The following is a 15715-nucleotide window of genomic DNA, read 5'->3' as shown; positions in this document are numbered from 1 at the left end:
CTGTGCTGACCTCAGGGAAGAACTATCGGAATTACCATAATAACAGTGCAGTTAAGGTTTAGACTGGGTAGGACACTGGCGGTACCTTATGACCTCTACATGGCACGACTTAAGTTATTAAGAAGTGCTTAGCATTTTAAGAAGTGCTCCTGGATAGTAAAAAAAATTACAGATTCACAATAGGACAGATTCAGACATAAAAGACTTTTAAATGGGTCACAGTGTTGGATGAATGTACATAGGCTTGAGAGAGAGAAGAAAAAATATAGAAAATAAAGTTAATGCCTTTAAAAAAGGGTAAAGTCTTTACAGAGACAGAATAAAGTAAAGTGATAGAGTAAAATAAGCCACGTAAAAATGGAAAATTCACAGAGAGTCTGGATTATGTATTTTATTGTGTTTTCTTTGACATTTTTGACTGTAAAGGAGCTAAATACAGAGAGACATTTCATTATATGGGCTGCCAGGCTAGACCAGAATGAACATCTTAACGGTATGACTTCAGAATTTGGATCTAAGAACATGATGTTTTGGAAAAGAGGGTCTTGTTTTGTTTTCACAGAGGATGACACCCTGTGGATTGCTTCTATCCCAATATGGTATGATAGACCATGCCCTCCTGAAAGGTTGCTGTGAACACCTTCAAAAATTACTTTACTCAACTGCTGACTGAGATGAACCTAATAGACAGGTTACACCATGAAAGACCTAAATAACAGTGCCCCCATTCAGCAGGAAGCAGTTTGAAGAGAAAAAACTGCACCCATATTCCCAAATATTGTTTATAAATGTTCTTTTACATCTAAAGGGGGATATGATATAGAGATGAATAATTTGTATTGGTATGGATTTTAAGGTCAATTTTGTTATATGTATATGTATTTCTGCTCTTGATTAAGCTATTTTGATTGTGTAGTTCATTTTAAAAAATGTAATGTATAATTAGGAAATATAGGTTGTTAATGGATAATCATCGATAATAGTCAAGCTTGTAGTCATGTTAGTTAGATTTTCTAGATGTGCATAGATATATTTCAGATAGGCATTCTTCATATCTTTCAAAGACTGCAGAATATGGCATTTAATGTTTTAATAACAGGGTTTTTCATGACAATGAGGGGCGGGGCCTCGCGCGTGGCTGGGCGGCTTGGGCTGCGGCCTCCCCAGTGGTGGAGGCCCCAAGTTGTCCTTCTGCCCCGCAGCCTGAGCCCGGGCGGCTGGAGGGCTTCAGCTGCCCGAGGATGGGAATTCTCTTCACCCGGATCTGGAGGCTGTTCAATCACCAGGAGCACAAAGTTATCATTGTTGGGCTGGATAATGCGGGGAAAACCACCATCCTTTACCAGTTTTCCATGAATGAAGTTGTACATACATCCTCCACAATAGGAAGTAACGTGGAAGAGATCGTGGTTAATAATACCCGTTTCCTGATGTGGGATATTGGTGGTCAAGAGTCTCTTCGTTCTTCCTGGAACACTTATTATACTAACACTGAGTTTGTAATAGTTGTTGTGGACAGCACAGACAGAGAGAGGATTTCTGTAACTAGAGAAGAGCTCTACAAAATGCTAGCCCATGAGGATCTAAGAAAAGCCGGATTGCTGATTTTTGCCAATAAACAAGATGTTAAAGAATGCATGACGGTAGCAGAGATCTCCCAGTTTTTGAAGCTAACGTCTATAAAAGACCACCAGTGGCATATCCAAGCATGCTGCGCTCTTACTGGCGAGGGATTATGCCAAGGTCTTGAGTGGATGATGTCACGGCTGAAGATCAGATGATCTCTACTGAGCTTTTCTCACGGACTCTGCATCCACAAAGTACTGGACTTTACCTGAGAGCTGAAAAAAAAAAAAAAAAACCCAACGGTTCAGATATATTTATAATAAACTGATTTAAGAATTTTTCTATAAGAAAAAGACCACTTATTTGAAAACAAGGATGAAATGTCACTACCCAGTTTGCTCTCAATTCCTTCCAAAATGCTTCAAAGCTGTGACGGATTTTCTCATGATGGATCCTCCCAGGATATGAATAGCTGTGACGAGTAACACGAGGAAGACGTTTGAATTAAAAGCTTTATTGTCAGCGTGACTTGCCCACCCCACCCCAAGTTGAATGTTCCCTTCTCATTACATTGAATCAACTACAAATCAGCACAGATACTGTTAAAAATGTAATATTATGGAAAGTATTTTGCTTAAAGTTGAATATGTATTGTGTATATACCTCAAGTTCAGTTTAATGGCTTTGATCTGTGTTCTAAAGCAAATAACACAACTAATAACCTTACCCTAGTGTCATTTTGTAGTTAGCGCTGTGCTCTTTGTACTGTCCTAACAAGCCAGCCCTGACCCAGAATTGTTGAGCTGCTTCTTTTTTTAAAAAAAAGAAAAGGTGGGGAAAAAGTTGCCGTTGTATACCAGCTTTTGTTGTCAGTAACAGATGGGAAAACACAGCGCAAGTAAGTGGAGTGTCCGCTGGACTCCTGGCCAGCTGTGTGGGGCAGAACTGCACAGTGAGCGAACCTTATGCCAGCTCAGCCACTAGTCAGTCAATCATAAATTGTGATTAAAACTATCAGGTAATTTTTAATTGGATATCATGGTGTGAAATGGGTTTATCCAGAGGTAACATTCTATAAATAGAATTAATTCTAACTGCAGCCTTTTTAGGTATTAAATATACAACAAACCTCCAAATGAATTTGAGTGTAAACATAAGGCAGTTTTCAGTGAACATTGATAAATTTCTCAGTTTGCAGATTTATTTGTTTCTGTAGGTTTTCTTACATGTTCTTCCCCTGCATAAAATACCTTGCTTAATAAGAAGTCCAAATACTGAGTTCTTTCAAGAATTTGATTGAAAATTTGGCATTGGCATGTTACATTATTTATACTAGAAGTGATTTGACCCAAAACAACTTTTATATTTCCAATTTTTTAAATTTATCTAAAAGTTGACGGTATTTCCGTCATAACTATACACTAAATTTTCATGTGTTTTAACATAAAAAAAAAAGAATGGGAGTTACCAGCTGTTGTGTGGCATCGCTGGTCTGTTGGGGCTAATGGCAGCCCGAGTGTGCCTGAGCGCCTGTGGGAGAAGGTGAGGCCCGGACGCGCGTGGGCGACGAGCAAAGCCAGCCATGGCCGGCCCGCGACTGCTGCAGCACACGCGGCCAACACAGTGCACTGCTTGTGAGCCGGCACCCTGGGAGCAGGGGCACAAGGGAGGACTCCGCTCCCCGCCCCCAGCGCGTCCCTAGGCTCTCACACGACTGCGGGGACCACTGGCTCTCCCCTGGATGTAACCGACGCCTGCCCGGGGCCTCCTGCCATCGCCCAGTGAGGCGGGCTGGTGCTGCAGCTGGCAAGTGTAGCTCAGGGGCTGCAGCTGCCGCGGGCCCGGTCTCACCGCTGCCCTCGGCCCCCCACCGCAGCGCCCTGGCCTCGGAGGCTGTGACTATAGACTGACTTTAAAGTGAAGCTGATGGCGACAGATGGGGAAGGTGACTGAGCCCCACATTGGAGCACTGGACTGAGCTCCCAAGGTCCCGATGAGGAGCAGAAGGAGCGAGAACATGAGGGAGAAAGTCAGGAACGAGAGGGGTGCGTTCACTCATGGAGACGGTGGGACAGAACTAATGGGAGATCACCAACTCCAGTTGGAATGGGACTGATGGATCATGCGACCAAACCCGTCTCTCTGAGTGTGGCCAACAGCGGGGGCTGACTGAGAAGCAAAGGACAATGGCTCTGGGCTCTGATTGTTCTTCATGGACGGGCTCTGTGGGAGCCTTCTCAGCTTGGTCGATCACCTTCCTGGACCTGGGGGGAGTTGGGAGGACCTTGGTCTTAGCATAGAGTGGGGAACCCTGATGGCTCCTTGGCCTTGAGAGGGAGGGAGGGGAGGTATGGGTGGAGGGGAGGGGAGGGAAGGGGGAGAAGGAGGGGAGAGAAAGGGGAGAAGGAGGGGAGGGAGGGGGGAGGAGGAGGGAAGGAGATGGAAATTTTTAAATATAAAAAAAAAAAACCATGAGAAAAAAAAAAGAGATAAAAAGTTAAAAAAAAATAAATAAATAAAAAATAAAGTGAAGCTGAGAAGCAAACGGGAGCGGGTTGAGGACCTGTTTGAATACGAGGGCTGCAAAGTTGGTCGAGGCACTTATGGACATGTCTACAAGGCGAAGAGGAAAGATGGGAAGGACAATAAAGACTATGCTTTAAAACAAATAGAAAGAACTGGAATCTCTAGGTCAGCATGCAGAGAGATAACATTACTCCGAGAGCTTAAGCACCCAAACGTCATCTCTCTTCAGAAGGTGTTTCTGTCTCATGCTGATCGGAAAGTATGGCTTCTCTTTGACTATGCTGAACATGACCTCTGGCATATCATTAAGTTTCACAGAGCTTCAAAAGCCAACAAGAAGCCAGTTCAGTTACCTCGGGGAATGCTGAAGTCGCTGTTGTACCAGATCCTAGATGGGATTCATTATCCTCATGCCAACTAGGTGGTACACAGGGATTTGAAACCTGCTAATATTTTAGTTATGGGTGAAGGTCCTGAGCGAGGAAGAGTAAAAATTGCTGACATGGGCTTTGCCCGATTATTTAATTCACCTTTGAAGCCTTTAGCAGATTTGGATCCAGTGGTTGTAACATTCTGGTACCGAGCTCCAGAATTACTCCTTGGAGCACGACATTATACCAAAGCAATTGAACTACTAACGTCAGAACCAATGTTTCAGTGTCCACAAGAGGACATCAAAACTAGTAATCCTTATCACCATGACAAGCTGGACAGAATATTCAACGTAATGGGATTCCCTGCAGATAAAGATTGGGAAGATATAAAAAAGATGCCCGAACCTTCAACATTAATGAAAGATTTCAGAAGAAATACGTACACCAACTGCAGCCTTATCAAGTATATGGAAAAGCATAAAGTTAAACCTGATAGTAAAGCATTCCACTTGCTTCAGAAGTTGCTCACTATGGATCCAATAAAGCAAATTAGCTCAGAGCAGGCCATGCAGGACCCCTACTTCCAGGAAGACCCACTTCCCACATCAGATGTTTTTGCCGGTTGTCAGATCCCTTACCCCAAATGAGAATTTTTAACAGAAGAACACAATGACAAAGGAGACAAAAAGGACCACCACCACCACCACCACCACCACCACCACCACCACCACCACCACCAGCAGCAGCAGCAGCAGCAGCAGCAGCAGCAGCAGCAGCAGCAGCAGCAGCAGCAGGGCTATAACCACACTAAAGGAACTGGCCATCCAGAGAACCAGGACAGTGGCCACACACAGAGGCCACGCTTGAAAAAAGTGAGAGTTGTCTCTCCTACCACTACCTCAGGTGGACTCATCATGACCTCTGACTATCAGCGTTCCAATCCACATGCTGCTTATCCCAACCCTGGACCAAGCACATCACAGCCCCAGAGCAGCATGGGATACTCAGCTACCTCCCAGCAGCCTCCACAGTACTCACATCAGACACATGGGTACCGAGCCCTGCTGGAGTCTGTCAGTGCACTGTTGCTCATGCTTCAGGGCTGGCTGCAGCCCTCTGCGGGAACCTGGTGTGGGCCATGAGAATGTACTGTACAACCACATCTTCACAATGTCCAGTAGCCAAGTTCCACCAGTTGTCACAGACTGGGGTGGTAGCTTCCAGGTTGTACCTAAGTTTGGAGTTCGACTTGAAAAGAAAAGTGCTAGCACAGTTGTGTCGTGGTTTGCTACTTCCATAGTTTACTTGACAGGGTTCAGACTGACCAAGCATAGTTTTCAGTGACAGTCTGTAGCAGTTGAAGCTATGAAATGTGCTAGGGCAAGCCTTTGTCCTCGTGTGTGGTGACTTTCAGTGTAACAGCGTTATCTGAAACAGAGACGTAAAGTTTAACTGGTACTTGAAACACAGATTATGTTAACAAAATAACTGAGACTTAAAAGATTATTTTGTATACCTTTCTTATTAGTGTCTTATCAGTGGGTTGATTCATCTTCTACAGAAATCAGTGTTTTATGACCAAGAATATTGCTTGGGTTGTTTTGAAAGTACAAAAGAACGACATAGTTTCTACTGACAGGTTTCAGAACTCCCAAAGATTAATTTCCAACTTAGAGGTTTGTTTTAATTTTCAACCTATGACTTGACTGGTCTTAAAGCTGCTATTTGATAGTAATTAAATATGTTGTCATTGATATAAACCTGTTTGGTTCAGCAAACAAACTAACATGATTGTCACAGACAGTGTTTTATTTTTCTCGTTGGTGTTGCTGATTTGTGAGCATGCTTTCACATGAAAAAAGCATGAGTGGTAACCTCCTTAAAAAGGATTTTAAAGCTGGTTAGTATAGTGCTATTAAAATTTTATTCAGTTGACTTTCTTTTTAAAAAGTTGTTCATACATTTTTTAGGGTGCCCTTACTTCAGCAAAGGAGAAGTAGGAGAGCCTTAGAATTTTTGACGGGAAAATAAAAAGCTATAACATACAATGTACTGTATCAAACTATTTTACATGAATAACAAAAGTATTCTAAATAAAAAACTGAACATTGTTAAAAACAAGGTGTTATGCAATAAATCTATTTTTCATAAATCAAAAAAGCAAGAATGGAGAATTAATATCATTCATATTTCTCATATTGCTTATATCATGGCATGTTAATGTACAAAATATTTTTAAAACTGATTAAAATGTCAATGATGTAACCAGCAAATGATTTATATTGCTTCCTTGTTTATCAGGTACCAGGCTTGATAGGGTAGGGCCTTTGGGATCAAAAAAATAAATAGTACGATGATGCAAATAAAATAATAAAACAGAAACCATCGAATACTACTGGGAGGGAGTTCCAGTGAATACTGAAATTGCCCACGTTTAATTTTCCACACATTTTATACCCCAGTACAACAAGGATAAGGAAGGCAGAAGACTGCTTTAACATTATTCAAAGGACAACCCATACAGTTATTGACTTCAACACTTTGAGACATCAAGTCATTAGCATTCTGTTATTTAGGCAGTGAACTCACCCTAGACCAAGTATCCTAAAGGTAGCCATTCCCAACATCAAACCTTCAATTTCAAAAGAAGGAACAGATATACACTTGCATATCCTGGCCATCTGTCAGAGTGGAATGGATCTACCTGTACAGGCCATCTTAATGTCAAAAGAAGCAAGTAACCACATCCTGACCCAGGATGTTTAAAAAGCAAGTTGTCAACAATTTTGAGCAACCCCAAACTCTCTGACCTTCAGACAAGGTGGAAATTGACTCACATTTTTGGTCCTCCACATATTTTAATTTAAAGTATATTGAAATTTTATATTAAATAAAAGATTGTTACAATTTAATTTTATGAATTTCATTTAACTTCTTTTAGTTTTCCTGTTTCCAGCGTGACTCTATGCATTTTCTGGGCAAATATCTGTAGGTTGCTATAAATTGTTTGCTTTCATCTGATTTAAAAAGTAATTTATGTTCAGGTGTTATAGGAGGCCACTTGTTCATTTCCCATCTGCCCAGACTTTCAAAATAACCATACAGAAACTGTATTAATTAAATCACTGCTTGGCCAATTATTTAAGCATATTGCCAGCTAGCTCTTACATCTAGAATTAACCTATTTCCATTATTTTATATTTTACTTCCAGCTTGTAGCCTACTGGCAAGGTTTTAAGATATCTGTCTCTGGCAGCAGCTCATGGCTTCTCTTTGACTCTGCCTCCTTTTCCCCAGCACTCAGGTTAGGTTTCCCTGCCATACTGTCAGGTTGTGGAGAACAATGTTTAGCCTTGGCAATAGCCTTGGTTGTTTGGGGATTCCCATGGGACCCTTTTGGCCTATGACTCAATTAGAAGTAACCCAGTCCCAGGTTACTTCTAAAGGGAGCACAGTGAGGAAATTCTGGGAAAAAAAAACCAAAAAAAACCCAAAACTCAAACAAACAAACAACAATAACAACACCACCAACAAAAACCCCAGAAGATCAGGTGGTGGGGGGGGCAAACTCAAAAGTCTATACTCCATGTCTGATGTCAAAACACTCTTCAGATCTCCAAGGCCTTTCAGCTCTGTTGACTACAACATGCTTCTTTGTCTTGGGCTGGTTCCATTCCCTGTTAGCAGCTCTTCTTGGCAGATATCCCACTGCTCTGACATCTCCAACATTTTGAGGTCTCCAAGGCAATCCGGGTCTCATCTTCATAGCTTCACACAATGGCCTCTCTAGACCTCCATGCAAGGACACCCATGATATGTTCCTGGCCTCAGTGGATTTTCTTAACCATGGAGGGAGATCACATCATGTCTTTCTTCTATTCTTGACTCTAAAGCCAGAACCACATTGACAAAGTTGCCAAGTCTACAGCTTCCTGGGGTTGAAGCATGGCCCCCTCGTGCAAATACATTTTCACCAGCTTTCTGCTTTTTTGATGATTTCTTTCTCTGCCTAAGTTTGGCTCTCTTGGAATTCATTCTCTAGATCAGGTTGGTCTTGAACTCAGAAAACAGTAAGCTTTTGCCTTCTAAGAGCTTGGATTAAAGGAGAATATCACTAAGCCTGGCCCTAAGTTTTTCTTTAACTACTTTTCGTTTTAATTCCTTTTCATAAGTTGGAAGTTTAGGCAGGTGGGGTCTTACTCTGAGGTCACCACCCCCTTTATTCCATGTAGCATCAAGCTTTTTAAAATCTGTCTACACTTCCTGATGTTCTTTTTCTCCTCTAATGGTAATTTTGTACTGTTCCTTACTCAGCTTGCTCCATTTCATTTGAAATCTACGTAAGTGTGGCCATTAATAACCAAGCAACACAGTTAATACTAGACTGTCTGGAATCTTCCTCTACCTCAGGCAGATTTTTTGGACAGGGGCAGAAAGCAGCCACATTATTTGCCAAAATTTCCAAGAATGTTCCCTAGGCCACATACTATTTATTACTCTTCTCCTCTGAAACCTCTAGAGATGGGCCCCCACAGTTCACAACACTCTCAACACTGCTGTCTTCTATGCCCCTACTAGTCGTGTCCATGAAATCATGCTTAAAGCATTCAACAACTTTTCCTATCTAAGGTGCTGAAGTGTTCCATATTCCTCCAAACAAAAGTATGGTCTGGCCTATCACAGATATATCCCAGACCCTGGTGATGGAGAATTCTCATTGGCTAATAAACAAACTGCCTTGGCTTTTTGATAGGGCAAGATTTAGATAGGTGGAGTAGACAGAACAGGAAAAAGGAAGTGAGGTGGATGGCTCAGACAATTGCCCTGCCTCTCCTCTCTGGGACAGTCACTATGACTCTTCTCAGAGAGCCAGATGCCATGAAGCTACCCACCAGGTCAGACATTTTGAATCTTTCCCGGTAAGACACCCCTCATGGTGTTACACAGATTATTAGATATGGGTTAGTCAAGATGTGAGTAAAAGGCTGAAACTAATGGGCCAGGCAGTGTTTAAAAGAATACAGTTTCCGTGTAATTATTTTGGGTGTGAAGCTAGCCGTGTGGGAGCTGGGTGGCAGGAACGCAGCCTGTCTGCTCCACACTACAGAATGGCGCCCAACATGGGGCTGAATCCACAGAAAGCCTGAGAAAGCTTGGGAAAGAATAGAGTAAGGCATGTTTTCTTGGTGGCAGCAATTTCTTGGGCCTGTTCTGTTTTCTAGAGGCAAGCAGACATTCTCGTCTAGGAGGAGCTTCCTGGCTCAGCTTTGGCTACAAAACCCTGCAACTCTTTTAGGAGGTCCTACTATGGAACACTTAAACGGTTTTGATGGAAAGCTGAGCACATGTTTTTTGGTTTTCGGCCTTAGCAGGAAAAAGGTTGTGCCGTTTTGAAGTGATAACTTTCTGGGCCGTCCTGCAGGGGCAGGCTCTAGCTCTTTCAAGCGGGCGGTCTTGACTATGGAGCTTTTGATTGTTGTTTGACACTGTTGCAGCTTGCTTGCTGGCAGGGCCCTTGAACTGCCACAGAGTTGTGGTGATAAACATGGCTACAGCCGGTACCTCTGCCATGAGGCTGGAAGGCTAGGGAATGGGCTGGATCTAGCTGTCAAGGCCATGGCTTTGGTCCTACCTATGTTACTTGGTAAATTAAAGACTTGTGTGGTAGGAAAAGAGAGATATACAGTAAGGAGAAATTCAAAGACAAAGAAAACATCTAAATGGTTTACTATGTGTTAAAAATATATGCAGGCTAAAGCTTAAAGTTCTTAAAAGTAAAAAAGAGAAAAGGAAGTAGTTTGGTGTGGTAGTACATACCTTTAATACCAACAATTGGGAGGCAAGGTAGATTGACCTCTGTGACTTCAAGGTGTGGCAGAACACACCTTTAATCCCAATGCCTGGGAGGCAGAGACAGACAGATCTTTGTGAGTTCAAGGTGTTGTAGCACACACCTTTAATCCTAGCACTTGGGAAGCAGAGCTGGTGGGTCTCTGTGAGTTCAAGGACAGCCTGGTCTAAAGAGTTATTCCAGGATAAAGATATACAGAGAACCTGTCTCAAAAAATAAAAGTAAAAATAAACGAAATAGCGGTTAAAATAAAGTCGTATAAGATGGAAAATACACAGAGAATCTTGATACTGTATACTGTTATGCTCTCTTTGAATTGTTTGAATGCTGAGGAAGAAGCAACAGCTGCTAAAAAAATGTTTGTTTACAAATGCTGCTGAACTAATCCAAGATAGATATTTTGAAAATACCTTGACTAAAGGATTTGGACCTAAGGATATGATACTTTGGAAAAGACATTCTTCTTTTGTTTTTTCAGAAAATGAAACCCTGTGGATTGCTTCTATCCAAATATGGTATGATAGACCACTCCCTCCTGAAAGGTTGCTATGAATACCCTCAAAAAATTACTTCGCTCAACTGCTGACTGAGATGACCCTGGTACACAGGTTATACCATGAAAGACCTAAATAACAGCGCCCCCATTCAGCAGGAAGCAGTTTGGAGAGAAATAACTGCACCCATATTCCCAAATATTGTTTATAAATGTTCTTTTACATTTAAAGGGGGATATGATAAAGATATGAATAATTTGCATTGATATGGATTTTGCTTTAGTGATTTAAATTTAAGGTCAATTTTGTTATATGTATATGTATTTCTGATCTTGATTAAGGTATTGTGATTGTGTAGTTCATTTAAAAATGTAATGTTTAATTAGGAAATATAGGTTGTTAATGAATAATCATCGATAATACTCAAGCTTGTAGTCATGTTAGTTAGATTTTCTAGATATATAGAAATATATTTCAGTTAGATAGGCATTTCTAATATCTTTCAAAGACTACAGAATATGGCATTTAAATGTTTTAATAACTTAGATTTTTCATGACAATGAGACATGTCTGCTCCTGGCAGCACCAATCTACTTCAAGAGGAAGATGGGTATCAAAGAGGCTCCTTATGGAGTTTGATAGCCATTTGGGCAAGAAACTGCTCTTGTCTGGACTATTGCATAAACTGGACATAGAGAACCAGCAGAGAGAGGACTGCTGAACTTGCGTAAAAGTGAGATGATCTTTCGGGGTTCCTGATTCATGAAAGAGTCTGAGAGACATTTTGCAGGACACAGCAGATAGTGACTGAACTGTCTTTGAAATTCCCTGCTTCATGGAAATATTCTCTGGATACTATGGGCCTGAAGGCCAAAGATGGATGCCCCAATGGTACAAAAGAACTTTGGGTGTCTCTCCAGGCAGCAAGATGTCTCTATCATTTCTAGAGTTTGGAAGTTGATTATTTCATGTTTACTTAGGTAGTATTATATCTTTCTGGAGCCTTTGATGGAGTTGAAGAATGGATAGATAGTTATAGTTTTCCATTGTTATGATAAAAGATAAAGTAGATATAAATATTGTAACTGTAATTCATGCTTGATAACTGTTTTGCTACATGTAATTTTACTATGTTAAAGTTAAAGCCTTTCTTTTTTGTTTAAACAGAAAAAGGGGAAATGATGAAGGATTCTCATTGGCTAATAAACAAACTGCCTTGGCTTTTTGATAGGGCAAGATTTAGATAGGTGGAGTAGACAGAACAGGAAAAAGGAAGTAAGGTAGATGGCTCAGACAATTGCCCCACCTTTCCTCTCTGGGACAGTCGCTATGACTCTTCTCAGAGATCCAGATGCCATGAAGCCAGCCACTAGGTCAGACGTGCTGAATCTCTCCCGGTAAGAAACCACTTGTGGTATTACACAGATTATTAGATATGGATTAGTCAAGATGTGAGTAAGAGTATGAAACTAATGGGCCAGGCAGTGTTTAAAAGAATACAGTTTCCGTGTAATTATTTCGGGTGTGAAGCTAGCCGTGTGGGAGCTGGGCGGCAGGAACGCAGCCCGTCTGCTCCACACTACACCCTGGAACCATCTTTTGTATTTGGTAGGTTTTCTATTGCTGTGAAGAGACACCATGACCATAGCAACTCTATAAAGAAAAGCATTCAGTTGGGACAGGCTTAAAGTTTAGAGGTTTAGTCCATTGTCATCATGGGGGAAACATGGTGGGACACAGGCAGACATGGTGCTGGAGAGGTACCTGAGAGTTCTACATTAGGATATACAGACAGCAGGAAGAGAGTGCCACTTTGGGCCTGGCTTGAGCATCTGAAACCTCAGAGCCCACCACAGTGACATACTTCGTCTAACAATGCCATACCTACTTCAACAAGGCCTAACCTCCTAATATTGCCACTTCCTATGAGCCTATGAAAGCTGTTTTCTTGCAAACCAGTACAGCCTCTAGGACAAAGAAGCACGTTAAAAGAGACATGGAGAGGGTAGAATCACATGCAGACACATTGTTTGGTTATTTATGTTTCTTCAGAATTCAGTGTTCTGACTTCTGGGACCACTCAGAAGCAGAATGTGCCATTTTCTGATTCCTACTCCTAAGGCACAGGGCTGTCTGCAAGGAAATCTCCTGAGAATGAGTCCCAGGTGCTATTTTCTGTAAGTCTTGCTGTATGTGGTGGTGAAAAAGTCACTTCCCCATTTAGGGGATGGTAATCTTTAATGTGTCTGTTTCAGGGGCGCACAGGGCTGTGCCGCACATCTGATGGAAAGAAGATGACTTCCCATGCCAGAATTAAGCTGAAACTTTCCCACAGTGAATGGAAAGTTAATAGTCCTGCTCTCTATTTTGTGTGTTTAGTGCAGAGTCTGCCGGAGCAGCCCAGCCAAGCCTGGGACTCTTCACCTTCCTCCCTCAGCCTTCAGATTGCTCTTCTTCTAAGTTTACCACACCGCCCCAGCTCAAGTATTCATTTTAATGTAAGCACATTCTTTTTTTTTTGCGTGGGAGGATTGTTTATTAAGGGAAGGGGGGTGCTCCACAGTGCGGGTCAAGGGAGGGAGGAAAAAGAGGGAGAAAGATAGAGAGATAGAGAGAGAAAGAGAGAGAGAGAGCAAGAGAGAGAGAGGGAGGGAGGGAGAGAGAGAGAGGGAGGGCGTGTGTGCACACGCAAAAGGGGGCAGTGAAAAGAGAGAGAGGGAAGAGATTCAGGATGACTCCAAGAGACCAGAGGTCGCTGGGAGTGGGCGTGGAAAGGGGCGGGGACCAAAAGAATAACATTCCCGGGTATTTCTTACAATAAAAAGCAAAAAATTAGACATCACAGTTTGAAGGAATTGGGGCAGCGAATTCTCAAGACTGCTTCCGGCTGATTGTGGGCGTCGTCTTTGGGGGGGGAACCCGAGAGAAGGCTGGGTGCTGGTCACATCCTGGCATAGCTGGTCTCTTTGCTTCTGACTGGTGTCTGTGGCATGGAAATGTCTGGTGTCTCTAAGCTATTGGCAGAACAAAGAACAAAGTTAAATTAAGGAAAAAAAAATTTTGGACCAGGGAATTGAGCGGGTATCTGACCTGTTTAAGATGAATTCCTTAATTTGGCTCCCTGAAACTCACAAGAACTCCTTGGGTTTGTGAAAACAGAAGTTTTAAGAGATAAATTTGTTTTGAAATTTGTTTGGTGAGGTGACCTGGTAAAACCTCTCAGCTGTCAAACTGTCAGAGATCTTTGAGAAGGATAAGATTTTACTTGAGTTACCGATTAAAAATGACAGAGAACTTACTTGGTTGGCATCCAGAGCTACTCTTTTTAGGTCCTCCATGGTCGCTGAAGGTTGTGCTTGACCTTTTTTATTTAGCGCAGTCCTGCCAGGTTCCAGAAGACTCTGTGGGCTAAGAAATCTGTAGGAAGACAGGCCTACCTTGACCTGAGCAGCTAGGCTGTCAATTCCAGTGATTCTGTCCACGTCTGGAGGTCTTTGGATGAAAGGCAGTTTTGCCTAATGGTCAGCGCTCGGCAGTCGAAGCAAACTGCAGGACGTTGTTTCGTGCGCCGCATATGTCTTCTTTGGAGGGAGCAGCGAGCTGCTGCTAGGAGCCAACCTGTCTCTTTTCGCTATGAAAAGTTTTTAATAATTAAATATTTAAATATCACATTCCCCAGATCTCTGAACAGTTGAGGGCTGGATTAAATATAACTGCAGTATACTGGCTCTTAACAGGTAAGATCCAGACTTGTAAAAAGGCACAAAGAAACTGCTGGCAATGGAAGGTTAATGTCAGAACTGACAATGGTAGAGAACAGCTTAAGGCATTTTTGTAAGAGACTTAAAAGTACATACCAGTTTAAAATATGAGATTTAGGATTTTGTAATCTGAAATGAGATGTAATGAACAATTATTATACATAGAGTGAACAGGAATTGAGCAACGTGGATGACTCTGATGGGCCCTATCAGAGACATACCATTTGCACAAAACACATGTAGCAGAGTTAACAGGAGAATTTTAGTGAAGACCTGGTGAAGAGGCAGGGTGAAATTGGGAGAGCTTGGTCACCTGACCTGGCTCTCAGCCAAGATGGCGACGAGTCACCTGATCCACCTGGCCCTCAGCCAAGATGGCGGCAGCCACGTGTTGCGGGGGAAAAAAGTTACAATTTTTGAGCTGTAAGGACTTTAAGTTTAATGAGAGGGACCTAAAGGCATGATCTGCTCTGTTGCTGAGCCGCCATGACATAACAGAAGCCACAGAGGGGAGGGACAAAAGGCTGAAACCGAACGGCTTGGACTGCTTGGCTCCCATAGCTAGACGTGAACACGCCCGCAAAAAAAACCGTAGCACTTCAAACCTGAAGGACCGTTCCTGGCAGGTGAAATGCATGCAGATGGAACAAACATTCAGGCGCGTGACCCAGCGTCCCGGTGCCACGCGCGGAATGTTATGCTTGGCTGGCTGAACCCTCAAGTGTACGAGGACCGTTCCTCAGACAGGAGGGGTGCAGCAAGGCCAAGCCTCCGTCCTGGACGGGAAATCACACCGTAGTGATCTCGTGGAGAGTCAGAAGCAGGGAAGGAAGAAAAGAAAAGAGAGCAGGGAGCCCCAGGCCCCCGGCACAAGCGAAGTGAGAGGCTTTCTTGCCGTCTCAATCACGGTCAGAGCTGGGAACGCAAGCCGGATTGAAGGCTGGAGAAGGGGACCAGAGAAGTCCCCCCCCCCGACCCTAGAAACAACCAACAGGCCGTCGAGCGCTCAGTGACGACCAGTGGGTGGGCCAGGGTCGTTTGACCAGCTGGAAGGGAACTAACTCACGATTGAAGCCGGTGTTGGATGAAGAGCCACGCACAGGCAGGTGTTGAGATGTGAAGCAGGTGGTTTAGTCCATAGGG

At 42.8% G+C, this 15715-nt stretch overlaps 2 protein-coding genes across 2 annotated transcripts in view; both read left to right on the top strand.

Annotated features, from left to right (window-relative positions):
- Window positions 1–1207: 1207 nt before the first annotated feature.
- LOC119805179 (ADP-ribosylation factor-like protein 5A) lies at window positions 1208–2037 on the top strand. The gene has a single exon (XM_038317069.1). It carries the CDS (start codon window positions 1242–1244, stop codon window positions 1779–1781), a length of 540 nt encoding a protein of 179 aa, XP_038172997.1. The 5' UTR covers window positions 1208–1241; the 3' UTR covers window positions 1782–2037.
- A 577-nt stretch (window positions 2038–2614) lies between these two features.
- Window positions 2615–15715, top strand: part of LOC119804384 (cyclin-dependent kinase 8-like) — a 30838-nt gene continuing 17737 nt past the window's right edge. The window contains 4 exon segments of the mRNA XM_042054345.1: window positions 2615–2630; window positions 4095–5150; window positions 5241–5539; window positions 13067–13295. Coding sequence (XP_041910279.1) covers window positions 2615–2630; window positions 4095–5150; window positions 5241–5539; window positions 13067–13295 — 1600 coding nt within the window.

This window comes from Arvicola amphibius, chromosome X (genome assembly GCF_903992535.2).
Source record: "Arvicola amphibius chromosome X, mArvAmp1.2, whole genome shotgun sequence".
NCBI lineage: Eukaryota > Metazoa > Chordata > Mammalia > Rodentia > Cricetidae > Arvicola > Arvicola amphibius.
The sequence above is the reverse complement of the archived record's forward strand: the minus strand, read 5'-3'. Positions and strand labels throughout refer to the sequence as shown.